Raw genomic sequence first — 17,036 nt, 5'->3', positions numbered from 1 at the left:
CTCATTGCCTGTCCAGTTCTCACACAGACATGTTAACATGTCATAATCGTCATAATTCCCATCATCCCCACAGCTAACACACAAGCTCCTTGATTAGCGCACAATTCCCAGACGAGCCATTGCTAATGCTAAATAATTCCCTTCAGCCTCCTGCTACTATACCACAGGATCTCCAATTAAATATAATGTCCCTGATGAGACATATTAATGTAGACAAATTCCTACCAAGGATCCTAACCTACTCAGGTTCACCCAAATATGGGGGGAGATGGAATTCAAGCTACAGATGACAAAAAATAATAATAATCATTACAGGTAAGATGCTTTTGGAATAAGTCTTTACAAAAGAAACAATAAAAAGGAGGGAAAAAAAGGAAAAGTATAGGAAAAAATGAATTTAAGGTCAAACATCTTACTTTGTTTCCATAACAAATATTTGGCCCAATACTGAAAATTCTAGTGGCTTAAAGAGATATTTGGGGCCTATCTAAAATAAAACAACATGTACCTATTATGTGCCAGGCATTTTTCTGAGTAGGCAAAAAAAGGCAAAAGTGAAACAATTCAGGTTTACTAAAGGCTAAAGTTTTATAAGTATTATATTTATAAGTATTATCAAGTTTTGAAGCAAAAAATGCTATTTAAAAAGTCTTTGCCTAATTACTGGAAAGCTCCAAGAACCAAAATAATAATAATGAAGCCAATTATTACCTCCACATAAATACTACTGTAGTTACAACTACAAACTCCTTAATACCAGACTTTATGCACCTAATTTGAAAACTGCATTGCTACACTGAATACCGATGCCTATATGAATACTTTTTATCATTAACAAATTCTGTTACTTCTGAATGACAAGATAATTTAAAATTTTTTTTATCTTATCAATTAAGGGCCATCTGGGAAACAATGGGCATAATAACCACCATCATCTTAAATTATACAAGATTTCAAAAAAACACTGAGTTAAGAAAAAGTAACTTCTATATACCCTTCCAGCTACATATAAATAGAATATACTGTTTTGAAAATAGGAGTTTTATGTAATTTTTCAGTGATCAACTCAGTACAAAAACTATGTCAGATTCTGGTTTTTCATTTGAGGGAGTAATGGTGTTAGTTGTAAACTATGTGGTTATGAGATTTTGTGAAATTAGTAAGATTTTAATTCTATAACAATTCAGAACCTAAGAAATAAGTATTGTGATATTTTTACTTTTAAATTACTTTAACCTCTACATGCAAATGAATAACATTTAAGGTATTATAACCACCCCATAAAATTTTGATAAGTTCTTCCCTAAGGTCCTTGTACTTTTGCTTATACTAATGAGCTCCATCTTCATTTACCTGATCATTAGCTTCTAGTTTGTTCAGCTGGAAACCAACATACACTAATTACTTCGACATCACAAAGTCATCTCTGTCCTCACTACATCCCCAGACAGCAGGGAGAAATTATCAAGGGTAGGCATGATAATATCTTGAGAAGTGATGATTCACTTTATCTTACTGTCAATCATCTAGGAGTGCTCATGCAAGATACTACTCAATCTCATTATTGAATCCTAGGGGTAAGGGTACAATACACACCAGGAGTCATATTCCAAACAGCAGGATGGCAGGGTAAGATATGAGCATCAACAGATTTTTTTATGAATTTCAGTTTTGTGTTAATATGATAAATATAAAATATTTCTAATTTTAACACACATTTGTTGTACAAACATAAAATGAAAACAAGTTTAAAAGAAAACAAGTTTTACAACAAAATAATATTATTTTCTCACAAATAAAGAAATAGCATTTTTCTTTTTTGACCCACTGAAGTCTTCCTTAACCAAAAAAAAAAAATTCTGAATTTTAAAATAAATGTAGTAGTACTTTTATTCTTTAATTATTTATTTTTAAAATCATGTTTTAATTCATCCTAATAATTTAACATCCTTTCATTGAGGAGTGAGTATGTGTACTTTCAAGCTAAGGTTGAAATCTGCTTATTTGTACTTTCATAAATACATGAAATTAATGATTTTCTTCAACTTTCAAATAACTTTCTACCCAAATGGGGTCAATGTTATGATGGCATAGAACATGTGAAAACAAGGGTTTTTCAAGAAAATTACCAACATTACTCTGGCTTCTGCTTTTAATTCATAGAAAGCAAAAGATTTAAGGGACCTGATAACCAAAGCTTAGCACAAATTCCTTTTGCAGCATCCCAAACAAGTTGTCATCTAGCCTCTATATCAAGACCTTCCCTTTAAGAGAGAGCTTGTTTCATTCTGGCCACTTCTATAACTTTGTAAAATGTCTAACTTTACATTTCACGTGTCACTTTGAGTAGTTTAACAGATAAAGAGCTCTAGAAGCTTTTCTTCACACAGGCCAAGTATCGGCCCAGTGTCTGGCACATGCTTTTCAGTCACTTCAGTTGTGTCCAACTCATGGTGACTCCATTTGCAAGATACAAGTTGGGGTAAATGATACCTTACCCCCATCGGGTTTTCTTAGCAAACATACTAGAGAGGTTTGTCATTTCTGTATCAAGTTCATTTTACAGATGAGGAAACTGAGGCAAACTGTTAAGTGACTTGCCCAGAATCACACAGCAAGTATCTGCCTGGAACATAATAGGTGTTTATTAATTTTAAAAATATTTTAAAGTTTTACCTAGAAAAGGTCTGCTCCATATCAGAAGTTTACGTAAAATCATCATCAATAAAACAGATCAATAAAAGGAACTTTATTATGGCTTTCAGTAAAAATAATCAAAATGAAAACACAGCAGCTCATATCAGAAATTCAATCTCACTAATTCAGATTCACTTTCTTTATCCATAAAGCCTTCTTCCTCGGTTTTCGTTTTCGTTTTAGTTTATCAGTTTACTCATCTCTTTGATAAAAAGGAATAGGCTCAACATAAGCCTACTAAGAAGTAATAAGAACCCGCGAATTCATTTTCCATGAAGAAGTTGAAAAAAAATTTATTTTGGCTTCTGTCACCAGCACGGTGTAGTATGATGGACAGAGTGCTAGAGTTGGTGTTGGAAAAGCCTAGGCTCACATACCAAGTCATAGATTCACTAGCTATTTGAATCTAAATCACTTAGCTTCTCTCAGATTCAGATTCTTTATCTACAAAAGTAGGATAATAATTGTAGCATTTACTTCACAATTATTGTGAGGATCAAATGAAAATGTATGTTAAGTACCTTGGAAACCTTCAAGTACTATATAAACATCAATTATTCTTATATTATTATTGATAATATTGAAACTGGATTCGGTCTATATAGTCAGAGAGCCCAAATTCAAGTACCAGATTTTTAAAATTAATTTTTAGTTTTCAACATTCACTTCCACAAAATTTTGAGTTCCAAATTTTCTCCCCATCTCTCCCCACCCTCCACCCAAAGACAGTGTGCATTCTATATACTCCTTCCCCCAATCTGCCCTCCCTTCTATCACCCCACCTCCTTCTCTTATCCCCTTCCCCTTTTATTTTCCTGTAGGGCAGGATAGGTTTCTATACCCCTTGGCCTGTGTATTTTATTTTCCAGTTGCATGTAAAAACAATTTTTAACATTCATTTTTAAAACTTTGAGTTCTAAATTCTCTCCCTTCCTTCCTCCCCATCCAACTACAATTTGATATAGGTTATATGTGTGTAGTCATGCAAAACACTTCTGTAGTTTAGTAGTTCTGTAGTTCTACAGTCATGTTGTGAAAGACTAGCTATATTTCCCTCCATCCTATCCTGCCTCCCGTTTTTTCTATTCTTTCCTTTGACCCTGTCCCTCCTGAAAAGTATTTGCTTCTGATTACTCCCTCCCCCAATCTACCCTCCCATCTATCATCCCACTTCTTATTCCCTTCCCCCCCTCACTTTCCTGTAGGGTAAGATAGATTTCTATACCCAAATGAAATGTGTATATTATTCCCTCCTTAAGCCAAATCCAATGACAGTAAGGTTTAATCATTCCCTCTCACCTTCCCCCCTTCCCCTACACTGTAAAAGCTTTTTCTTGCCTGTTTTATATGAGATAATTTACCCCATTCTACCTCTCCCTTTCTCCTTCTCCCAGTACATTCCTCTCACCCCTTAATTTTATTTTTTAGATATCATCCCTTCATATTCAATTCACCTGTACCCTCTGTCTATATATACTCCCTCCAACTACCCTAACAATGAGAAAGGTCCCATGAGTTAAAAATATCATCTTTCCATGTAGGAATGTAAACAGTTCAACTTTAATAAGGCCCTCATGCTTTCTCTTTCCTGTTTACCTTTTTATATATCTCTTGAGTCTTGTATCTGAAAGTCAATTAATCTATTTAGCTCTGGTTTTTTTCTCAAGAATGCATTAAATTCCTCTAGGTCACTGAATATCAATTTTTCCCCATCATTATATTCAATTTTGCTGGGTAGGCGATTCTTGGTTTTAATCCTATCTCCTTTGCCCTTTGGAATTCCATATTCCAAGCCCTCCTGTCCCTTAATGTAGAAACTGCTAAATCTTGTGTTATTCTGATTGTATTGCCACAATACTTGAATTGTGTCTTTTTGGCTGCTTGCAATATTTTCTCCTTGACATTGTGAACTCTGGAATTCGGCTATAATATTCCTGGGAATTTTCCTTCTGGGATCTCTTTCAGGAGGAGATTGGTAGATTCTTTCAATCTCTACTTTACCCTCCGGTTCTACAATATGAGGGCAGTTTTCCTTGATAATTTCTTGAAAGATGATGTCTAGACTCTTTTTTTGATCCTGGCTTTCAGGTAGTCCAATAATTTGTAAATTATCTTTCCTAGATCTATTCTCCAGGTCAGTTGTTTTTCCAATGAGATAGTTCACATTGTCTTTTGTTTTTTCATTCTTTTGGCTTTATTTTATAATTTCTTGATTTCTCATAGAGTCATTAGCTTCCATTTGCTCCATTCTAATTTTTAAGAAATTATGTTCTTCAGTGAGCTTTTGGACTTCCTTTTCCATTTGGCCAATTCTGCTTTTTAAGGCATTCTTCTCCTCGTTGGCTTTTCGCACTTCTTTTGCCATTTGGTCTAATCTATTTTTTAAGGTATTATTTTCTTCCATTTTTTTTAGGCCTTCTTTAGCAAGCTGTTGACTCGTTTTTATGATTTTCTTGAACCACTCTCATTTCTTTTCCCAATTTTTCCTCTATTTCTCTTACTTGCTTTTCAAAATCCTTTTTGAGCTCTTCCATGACCTGAGACCAATTCATATTTTTCTTGGAGGCTTTGGATGTAGGAGCTTTGGCTTTGTTGTATTCTTCTGATTGTATGCTTTGATCTTACTTATCACCAAGGTAAGACTCTACAATCTGAGTTATTTCCTCTGTTTGCTCATTTTCCAGCCAATTACTTTTTTAACTCTTTGTTAAGGTAGGGCTCTGCTTCCAGTATAGATAGAGGGTGTACTGTCCCAATCTTCAGGGGTTTTGTGCAGCTGTTTTCAGAGATACTTCTAGGGACCTTTAAGCTTTCAGTTCTTCCAAGGCGGTATGATCTAAGGAGAGGTGTTTACTCCTTTCCTGGCCTGTGCTCTGGTCTGTGAGTGACCAAAAGCACTCTTTTCTGTTCTGGAACTGTGACAAGTGTTTCCTCTCCACTGCTGCCACAAGTTCTGCTATGCCAGTGCTACTCCTCACCCCAGGACTGCCAGCCAGGACTGAGACCCAGATCCAAGTATGGATAAAACAACAGAATCTTGCCTCAGTGCCAGGAAAGAGATCCTTATAATCTCCTCCTAATCAGCTGTTTGATCTCTTTACTGTCTGTGTCCTAAAAGCTCTGGAAGTAGCCACCACCCAGGGGCTGAACTACAGCCAAGGCAGGACTGCGCTCCTCTCCCTTCCAGGTAGGACAGACCTTTCCTCCTGATCTTCTAAGTTGTCTTTGGCATCTGTGGGTTGAGAAGTCTGGAAACTGCCAGCTGAAAGTGATTCAGTCCCCTGATGCCTGCTCTGGGTTTGTGCTGACATTAGGCTCCTCTCTCAGTGCAACAGATCATTACTGTTGACATTCCAGGTTGCCTTGGGCTGGAAATTTGTTTCACTCTATCTTTTTGTGGGTTCCGATGCTCTAGAATTTGTTTAAAGTCATTTTTTACAGGTATGTGGAGTGATTTGTGGGAGAGAGCTGGAGTCACTGCTTTTATTGTACCATCTTGGCTTCACCTCCCACATTCTTTGTTTCTTGTGCATAATCATTACCATGTAGTTACACATATAAATAAAAGAAGACATAAATGAACAGGGGTACTCAAACTGGAATTTATAAGGAAAAGTCATTCATTCAACAAACATATCTTATTGTAGAAAGCACTATGTTTTAAATGTTCATAAAAGACCATAGTCTTTCATTAGCATATTACCACGTACCTAGTGAATAAGACTATATAAACAGGTAACTATACTTGTAACTCTGGTAAGTCTATATTTAAACACTTATTGCAAAATGTGATAATAGACTAAATATTAAAGTAAGCATAAAATTACCTCAATATGAGTTCCAAACAAATGGCAGAAACCACAAGGGGACCAATAGCTAACTAAACTTTCCCCAGAATCAAGTTAATGGTGGTATCACAGGAAACACACTAAACTAGTAGTCATTTGACCTTGTTCTAATTTTACATATGACATTACTATACGGCCTCAGGCAAGAAATTTAACTTGTTTATCTCCAAGGTTCCTCACAGTTCTAAAATTTTCTGGCTTCTATGTCCTAAGACCTCAAAGAGAAACTAATTAATAACACGTATTATTACAAATATTAGGCATATTTCTATTTAAGTCATGTTATTTCCAACAGTTTTTCAGATTGCCAAATAGGTCATTCACAATGGAAGTACATTAATGAGTCCGTTTCAACTAACTGAAGAGAAAGTCAAAGAAGCTTTACAAACAAAACACCTGACTTAAAATCTAATTGTGGCTGTCAATAACCTTATGGTTATTATGCTTCCTAGTACTGAAGGTCATAATCATCATTAATCATTTTCAAAACATTGTTACTGCTGCTCATGAGCTAAAAAACAAGGCAAAGAGTGTTTAACTAAGAAATTTTGTTGAGCCGTTTCAGTTGCGTCCAACTCTTCGTGACCCCATTTGAGGTTTTCTTGGCAAAGATACTGGAATGGTTTGTCATTTCTTTCTCCAGCTCATTTTTGAGATGCAAAAATTGAGGTAAACTAGGTTAAATAATGTGTACGAAATCACTCAGCTAATAAGTATCTGAGGCCAGATTTTAACTCAGAAAGATAAGTCTTTTGGACTCCAGGCCCAGCACTCTATAAATTGTGCCACCTAGCTGCCCAATATTTTTATTTGCTATTTTATTGTTTAGTCATTTTTCAGTTATGAAATTCTATATCCCAAAAAATGAGCTATCAACATTATTTGTATTCTACAGAAGTTATTACCTTTATAAACATCAACCTAAAAAACATCTTACAAGATCATAAGGTAGTATGGTAGAAACAGTCCTAGATTAGATGTTAAGGGATAGTGATCCTAACTCTGTCTCTTCCATGAACTTTATATAGCCTAAGCCTGTTTCTTCATATGTAACATCACAGAGATGGACAGAATCCCAAAGTTCTATCACAGCACAAACAATTCTACAGAATAAGAGCGGTGTTAAGCAAAGCCTTTCATCAACAAAAAAAATTGAATGGCTGGCCCTCTTAAGAATCATGTCAAGGAGGAGCCAAGATGGTAGAGAAAAGGCAGGAAGTTGCCTAAGCTCTTCCCAATTTCCCTCTTTAACTCATGTCTCATAATGAATTCTAGAGTGACAGAACCCACAAAAAGATGTGGGTAAAGCACATTTTCCAGACCAAAATAACTTAGAACTGGAGGAAAGGTCTGTCTCACTTGGGTAAAAGGTGAGCACAGTTCAGTGCAGGTGGTGCCTGAGCAAGCCAGTGTGTGGCCCCTAGATTTCACACAGATCAGCAACCAAGGCCCTTCAGTCCCCCCTCAACAAGCCAATGGCATAGCAGGTCATTTGTGAGGCCTCCAGCATCAACACAGAAGGCTAGTAGTCAGGCCTGGCAAGCCCAGAGACTCCAGCTAGACTAAGCCAAACAACCCTAACACAGCCAGCAAGCTGCCAGCCCCAGAGACCTCACAAGCCAACAGCCAGACCCCTGCCCCTCTGTTCCCCTGTCCCCTGCACAAGAAGCTTGGGAAAATGCCCCTGTACTACAGCAGCAGAGTCAACTTTACAAGTCACAAAATAGGCTGGAAAATGATTTTTTTAAAAAAAAAAAAAGGCCTCACCATAGAAAGCTACTGTGGCAAGAGGGAAGATGAAAATACAAACTCAGAATAGGACTACAACGTCAAAATGCCTACAAATGAAGCCTCAAAGAAAAATATGAATTTATCTGAGACTGTGGAAAAATTCAAAAATGATTTTAAAAATCAAGTAAAAGAAAGAGGTAGAGGAAAAATTGGGAAGAGAAACGAGAGTGATGCAAGAAAATCATGAAAAAGACTCAACCGCTTGGCAAAGGAGGCAAAAGAAAAAAACCTTAAAAAAAAAAAAAGCAAAAACACCAATTGGTAAAAGAGGCACAAAATCAATGAAGAGAAGAATGCCTTGAAAATCAGAATTGGCCAAATGGGAAAAGATATACAAAAATTCACTGAAGAGAAGAAATCCTTAAAAAGCTGAATTGGGCAAATGGAAAAGGAGGTCCAAAAGCTCAATAGAAAATAATTTCTTAAAAATTAGAATTGGGCAAGCAGAAGCTAATGACTTTACAACACATCAAGAAACAACAAAACAAAATCAAAAGAGTGAAAAAAATAGAAAAAAATGTTAAATATCTCATCGAAAAAACCACTGACCTGGAAAATAGATGTAGGATCGATAATTTAAGAACCATTGGACTACTCGAAAGCCACAATCAAAAAAATAACCTAGACATCATCTTTCAATTAATTATCAAGGAAAACTGCCCCAATGTCCCAGAATCAAAGGATAAAATAGGCATTGAAAGAATCCACCTATCACCTCCTGAAAAAGATCCCGAAATGAAAACTCCCAGAAATATTAAAGCCAAATTTCAGAGCTCCTAGTTCAAGGAGCAGCCAAAAAAGAAATAATTCAAATATCGTGAATCCATGGTCAGGATAACACATTACTTAGCAGCTTCTACATTAACAGACTGAAGGGCTAGAAATATGATATTCCAGAGGGCAAAAGAGCTAGGACTGCAACCAAGAATCATCTACTCAGCAAAACTGAATATAATCTCAGAGTGAAAAAATGGATTTGCAATGAAATTGATGAAAAGATCCAAAATAAATAGAAAATTTGACTTTCAAAAAAAAAAACTCAAGAAAACCACAAAAAGGTGAACAGGAAAAAGAAAACATAAGAGACTTTTAAAATTTTTTTAAATTTTCAATTTATGGAATAAAACAAGCATTTCCATAACATAGCATAATTTAAAAAATCACTGCATATGAAACTATAAATCTGTTATGTACAACTTGCTATTCCTTTTAAATATATAGTAATGTTATCATGTAAATTTTTTTCTTTTTTTCTGTCCCCCACCCCCACCATAGAGATGTCTACCATTAGACAGAAATATATATGTGTAGGTATGTATGTGCATATGTGTGTGTACATGTACATATATTCATATGTACATATATGTATGTTTACACATGTTAAAAACATTCTACACACAATTCTACTTCTCAGTTCTTTGTCTAGATTCAGATAGCATCTTCCTTCATATGTCCTTTATAGTTAATTTGGGTATTTATAAAAGCCAAGATCACTTACTCACTCAAAGTTGTTCTTAAAAATAATACTGCTATTACTATATACAATGTTCTCCTTGCTCTGTTCATTTCACTCTTCATTATTTTATGCAAGTCTATCCATGTTTTTCAAAGATCATCAAGCTCATTATTACTTATAGCACAGCAGTATTCCATGTCAATCATATACCACAACTGGTTCAGCCATTCCCCAACTGAGGGGTATCCCCTCAATTTCCAGTTCTTTGCCACCGCAAAGAGAGCTGCTATAAATATTTTAGAACATATACGCTCTTTCCCTTTTTCCCTAATCATCTTTAGAAATAGACCTAGTGGTACTGCAAGTAAAAGGGTATAGACAGCTTAATAATGTTTTGGGCATAATTCTAGATTGCTCTCCAAAATGGTTGGATCAGTTCACAATTCCACCAAAAATGAATTAGTGTCGCAACTTTTCCACATCCTCTCCAACATCTGTTTCTTCCCTCTTCAATCATTTTAGCCAATCTGATAGATGTAACATGATTATCTCAAGTTTGTTTTAATTTTCAATTCTCTAATCAATAATAATTTAGAGCATTTTTTTTTGCAAATGCAAAGTTTTTTATTTACTTGTGATTCTGAATCATGGGTTCTTGGATTTCAGGTATATTGGAATTTTCCACTGTTGACTTTGAATTTTGTCCTAGGTCACAAAGGAAGTACCATGTTTCATCACTGCTACCAATTTCTTCAAAAATATGGAATAACATGTGGAGCTTTACTTTAAATATCAGAAGAAAAGTCAAGTCTTCATTATTCAATATCATCACTCCCAAGAATGGCACAATATTCACAGAATATGTGAAAGTTTCTCTTTAGTCTATTCTTTAACTAAATTTAACTTTTAATATCAGCCATAATTCTAGCAGCTTGTCATTTATTTGAATAAAAAGCCTAAAATGCCATAGGCATTTCACTTTTGAAAATAAATTCTTAGAACTATTTCAACATTTTCATTAGTACTATATGAATTTAATAACTACTTTATTCATCATCATGGTTATTACCCCTACCATCTCATAATCTTTTATGAAAATCACAAATTCTAGTTCTCAACAGTACTTCATCCCATTCAGTGAGTTTTTTTCCATAGGTCAAGAATCAATTGCACATTTAATTTCACACAATATTTGATATTAATCTTTTGTTCTAACTAAAAGGTCACTCATTTTTATATGGATATGAAACAACATGTACTTCTATACTTTATAGCTACCAATACAAAACACTGCTACCATTGGTTAATCTGTGTCATGATACATTTATACAATGATCAATTCTCTTCAACTTCAACAGACAAAACAAAAATAAGTCTCAAGGTCTTATAAACACACCTCAAATGAACAACTGTTCTGAACGTATGAGATTAGTGAAAAGTAAAGTCAATAGATTAAGAACTAGCCTTGGAATCACAGAGATTGGGTTTGAATCCTACTTCTAAACCATACAGCCAAGTCACATCATACTTTGCTTGGTGTAAATTTTTGTAAAATATTTATAAAAGTTCTCAAATTGTAGGACTGAGAAAAGGTCTTGAAAGCAATTTACCCTGGTGGCTTGCTCCTTTTTGATGCCTTCCATGATATCAATAGATTCTTTAAATATTGCTTCAGGATTCTCTGCTGCAACATCCTCAATGTTGACACTACCTTGAGAGCTTCCAATCAGCACAGGACCTTGAAAAGTCCTTTCCACTGTTATTGCAAAGTAGTATTCTCTCCTGGGATATATGCATTCACAGGTCAACACATTATTGCATATCCTGCCCTTTTCTCCTGTTTGCTTAGTAAATAACTTCATTTGGGCAGAATCGGTTTTTGCTTCTTCTGGAGAAAAAACTATCTTCCTCCACCTTTGAGACCACTCTAAAATGTTCCTTTTCCTCCACCACCAGCTAAAACTTGTGCCTTTATCACAATGTCATTAGAACCTAATTTTCTGGCAAATGCATAAACTTCATTTGATGATTTTGCCACCTATCCCTTAGGAACAGCGATGCCAGCTTTTTGCAAAAATTCCATGCTCACATATTCATGTAATGAGAGTTTTCTCTGCCGTTGATGCTGCAGCAGGAAGACTTGGGCCAGAACTTCCCAACATCTTGGTGGCTGCCTGCAATGCCACCTGGGGCCCATGGCTCCTCAGCACTGGGGTGGCTGAGAGCTAGCTGAAGATCATGAAGGCCGCCACTTCTGAAGTAGAAGCCAATCCCCTAGGGCATTTTTTCATATGACTATAAGTTGTTTTGATTTCTTCATCAGAAAATTTGCCTGTTCATATCCTTTGAATATTTATCAATTGGGGAATGACTCTTACAGATTTGACAAAGTTCTTTAAATATTTTAGATATGAGACCTTTATCTGAGAATCTGTCAATAAAATTTTCTCCCAATTTTCTGATTACCTTCTGATCTTGGTTACATTTGTTTTATTTGTTCAAAAGCTTTTTAATTTAATGTAATCAAAATTATCCACTTTATACCTCACTCTATTTCTTGTTTATTCATAAATTGTTCGCCTATCCATAAGTCTGAAAAGCAATATGTTCCATGTTCTTCGAATTTTCTTGGAAAAATCTCTCTTTCTCTAGGTCATGTATCCATTACGACTTTATCTTGGTATATGGTGTAAGATATTGGTCTATGCCCAATTTCTGCCTTATTGCTTTCCGGTTTTCCCAACAATTTTTTACCAAATAATCAATTCTTATCCCAAAATCTTAAGTCTTTACATTATCAAAGACAAAGTTACTATATTTATTTGTTGCTGTAAACTGTATGTCTACTGTGTTCTACTTCTTAATTAACCTTTCTATTTCTTAGCCAGTACCAGATAGTTTTTGATAATTACTGCCTTATAATATAGTTTAAGATCTGGTACAGCTAAACTTCCTTCCTTTACTTTTTTTTCATTATTTTTTTTTTAAATTCTTGACTTTTTATTCTTCCAAATGAATTTCACTATTATTTTTCTAATTCAGCAAAATAATTTTTTGGTAATTTAATTGGGATGGCATTGAATATAAAATTTATTTAGGTAAAATTGTCATTTTTACTACACTGGCCCAACCTACCCATAAACAATATTTCTCCATTTATTTAAATCTGAGTTTATTTGCATAAAGTTTATTAAAATTTTGTTTATACAGTTCCTAGGTTTGTTTTGGCAGGTATACTGCCGGGCATTTGATAATGTCTACAGTATCTCTTACTACCTCTTCTTACATGGTTTTATTGGTGATATATAGAAATGCTGATGATTTATATGGATTTATTTTATATCCTGCTACACTGCTAAATACTTCAACTAATTTTTTTAGTTGAGTCTGCGATTTTCCAAGTATATCATCGTATCATCAGCAAAAAAAGATATAGTTTTATTACTTCATTTCCTATTCTGATTCCATCTATTTCTTTTTCTTCTGTTAATGCTATTGCTAGGATTTCCACCAATAACACTGGTGACAATGGGCATCTTTATTTGACTCCTGATCTCAGTGGGAAAGCTGCTAGCAACAAATAATTGTTGCTTATGGTTTTAGGTAGATGCTTCCTATAATTTTAAGGAAAAATCCCTTTATATCTATGCTTCCAAGTGTTTTTAACAGAAATGAGTGCTGTATTTTATCAAAAGCTTATTCTGCATCTATTGCTATACATATTATTTTTGTTACCTTTGTCATTAACATAATCAATTATGTCAATATTTTTCTTTGTGTTAAACCATTTCTGCATGCCTGGTATAAATCCTACTTGGTCATAATGTATTATCTTTGTAATATATTGTTGTATTGTATTCCTGGCTAGTATTTTATTTAGGATTTTTGCATCCATCTTCATTAATGAAATGGGTCTATTATTTTCTTTCTCTATTTTTACTCTTCCTAATATAGGTATCAGTATCATATTTGTTGCATAAAGAAATTTGGTAGGATCCCTTCTTTGCCTATTATTCCAAATAATTTATTTAATGTTGGAATTAGTTGATCTTTAAATGTTTGAATTCACTAGTAAATCCATCTGGTCCTGGTGCTTTTTTCTTAGGAAGCTCATTTATGTATATCTGTTCAATTTCTTTTTTCTAGTACAGGTCTATTTAGATATTCTATTTCTTCCTCTGCTAATCTAGGCAGTTTATATTTTTGTAAATATTCTTCATTTCACTTAAATTTTTAAATTTATTGGCATACAACTGGGCAAAGTAAATCCTTATTGCTTCATTTTCGTCTTCGTTAGTGGTATATTCACCTTTTTCATTTTTAATACTAGTAATTTGGTCTCTTCTTTTAAATCAAATTAACCAATGATTTATCTATTTTTTTCAATAAAACTTTTAAGTTTATTTATTAATTCAATGCATGTTTTATACTCAATTTTATTAATCTCAACTTCAATATTTAGGATTTCCAATTTAATGTTTAATTGGAGATTTTTAGTTTGTTCTTTTTCTAGTTGTTTTTCAATTGCACACTTAATTCACTGGTCTACTCTTTATCTGTTTTACTGATATAAGCTTTTAGAGATAAAAATTTTCCTCTGATAACTGTTTTTATCCCATAGGTTTTGATATGCTGTCTCATTATTGTCATCTCTTAAATGAAATTATGGTTTCTATAATTTGATCTTTAACCCACTCATTCCTTAAGATTAGGTTGTTTAATCTTTGTGGTCCCTTATCAAAAGTAATTTTTATTGCATTGTGATCTGAAAAGGAAACAATATTTCTGTTTTTCTGCTTTTAACTATAAAATGTTATGTATTGATATATGTACTAATATAACAACCTTGGTAAAGGTACCAGAGAACTGCTGAGAAAAGGAAGTGTTCCTTTCTATCTCCATTCAATTCTCTCCAAACATCTATCGCATTTGGTTATCTAAAATTCAATTCACTTCCTTGACTTCTTTCACATTTTTTTTTGTTGGCTAGATTCATCTAGTTCTGGGTAGGGAAGATTAAAGTCCCCTGCTATTATAGTGCAACTATTTCTTTCCAACTGTAATTCATTTAACTTTTCTTTTAAAAATTTGGATGCTATAGTAGTTGGTCCATTTGGTTCAGTACAGATATTGCTTCATTGTCTATAGTAACTTTTTTCAAAATGTAGTTATACTGTTTGTCTCTTTTTAATTAAATCTACATTAGCCATAACTTTTTCCAAGATCCTAATTGCCAATCCTGCCTATTTTGAATCAGCTAAAGCATAATAAATTCTACTCTAACCCTCCATTTTAACTCTGTATGTATATCTCATTCTTAAATGTGTTTCTTGTATTAGATTTTGATTTTTAATCCATTCTGCTAACCATTTCTGTTTTATGGGTGAGTTCATCTCATTCACATTAAAATTTATGATTACTATTTCTAAATTTCCCTCTATCTTATTTTTATTCACTATTGTTCTTCTCAGCCTCTCTTTTTACCATGTCCCTATTTTTATCTTCTCCCTTTACCCTCCTATTCCTTATTCTAAAACACAGAAAGTGTGAGTAAGAAAGACAAAGAGTGAAAGCAGTTCTGATTAGGCTACTTTTTTTTACCAAGTGAAGAGGTAACTATCAATTTCAATAATGGAAGGAAAAGTAAGGATTGAAAGATATAGTATTGGAAGAATAGGATATACAAGTTAGATATGCTTCATGGCATGACTAATTTTTGCATATGAAACACTAATAATTATCTAGTCATGAATGATTTTTTTATAGAGTTTTGGGGATTCTACTAAATTGCTACCAAAAGATCAAGACTTGAACCAGTAAGAAGTGTAACTCTGTGGCCCTTTGAACCCAAATGCTCCAATCCTTCCATCTTCTGCCACATCAGTGGCAGAACTGGCAAGGTTTTGTTCTCAATAAGCACTGGTTGTGCAGTTTCTGCTATTATCCTGTATATTAGCCTTTGGTAAGAGTCTTGAAGTCACAAATTTAAAATGCTACAAAGCAGTTCTCACATTCTCTGGTTCTGGTCAATAAATAGACAAATATATCAGTGGAAAAGAATAGATATACCAGATAGTCAAATAAATGTATATGAAAGATTAGTGTTGATGAGCTTATAGAAAATAAAAACCAGGTAAAATAACTAATAATTTTTAGGTAAAAGTTGTTTTAAACTTTGCCTAAATCCAAGCTCAAATCTGACTTCTTATACTTTTTTTTTAAACAGCTAAGTGTCTTTAAAGCCAACATATGTTCTGAGGGTTGGCCTTTCCTAAACATTATAATCTATTAAAGTGAATTCATACAAGGCTCAAAAAGTAAAAAAAATTTAAAGACAAAGATATTCTATACATCTCCCCAACCCCCCCCACCCCAAGAAAGAAATCTTCTACTGTTACTTTTCCTAAGCCCCCAAAGACAGCACAGTAATAAAAATGCTAATAATAACAACACCAACCAACATTTATGTATTGCCTACTATATGCTAAGCACTGTGTTAAGGACTTTACAATTATTATCTCATCTGATTCTCAAAATCACTCTAGGAGGTAGGAGCTATTATTATCTCCATTTTACAGATGAACAAACTGAGACAAACAGAGGCTAAATGGCTTGCCCAGGGTCACAGAGCTAATAAGTCTGAAGCCAAACTTGAACTCAAGATCTTCCTCCTTCCAGACCTGGAGCTGCTTCATCCATGAAGTACCATCAAAGAAGAATAAAGTATATCTTTCATTCTGTTCAGTTCAAAAATTCTTTTTTTTAAGGAAAGCAAAAATATACTTACAGAACTGGCATCAACATCACTATGTATAGCAACTGTCTTGATACCCATCTTCTTGCAGGTTTTAATAACCTATTTTAAAATACAGTAACTATTAACATTAATATCTTTACAAAAGGGAGATTGAGAATGGTAACATTCATGAGAAGAAAGTCGTTGGGGAGAAAAAAAAGCAACAGAAGCTTAAAAATCTACTTACCCTACAAGCAATCTCTCCTCTATTAGCAATTAGAAGTTTGTCAAAAGTCTAAAGAAGGGAGAAGAAAAAAAATCAAAATATAAGAGAATGGAATAATTTTAAAATACATTTATAAGAAAATGCAAGGTAAAAATCCACTGTCTGGTAAAATACAATTTAAAAATATCATTTCAAAAAATTACTATATTACTGAGAGGCAGAATGGCATAGTGGATAAAAAGCTAACCACAAAGCCAAAAGATCCGGGTTCAAACCCAGTCT

General features: G+C 33.9%; 1 protein-coding gene across 3 annotated transcripts in view; it reads right to left on the bottom strand.

Annotated features, from left to right (window-relative positions):
• The window catches only part of PCCA (propionyl-CoA carboxylase subunit alpha), a 484,900-nt gene that overhangs the window by 444,198 nt on the left and 23,666 nt on the right, over positions 1-17,036 (bottom strand). For all 3 annotated transcript variants that reach the window (XM_020964021.2, XM_020964019.2, XM_078147299.1), the window contains exons 3-4: positions 16,776-16,823; positions 16,580-16,648 (exon numbers count right to left, since the gene is read on the bottom strand). In XM_020964021.2, the coding sequence (XP_020819680.1) occupies positions 16,580-16,648; positions 16,776-16,823 (117 nt within the window). The remainder of the gene's footprint in view (positions 1-16,579; positions 16,649-16,775; positions 16,824-17,036) is intronic.

Source organism: Phascolarctos cinereus, unplaced genomic scaffold, assembly GCF_003287225.1.
Source record: "Phascolarctos cinereus isolate Bilbo 61053 unplaced genomic scaffold, phaCin_HiC Scaffold_7;HRSCAF=346, whole genome shotgun sequence".
In the NCBI taxonomy this organism is placed as follows: Eukaryota; Metazoa; Chordata; class Mammalia; order Diprotodontia; family Phascolarctidae; genus Phascolarctos; species Phascolarctos cinereus.
This window is presented reverse-complemented; position numbering and strand designations above follow the sequence as displayed.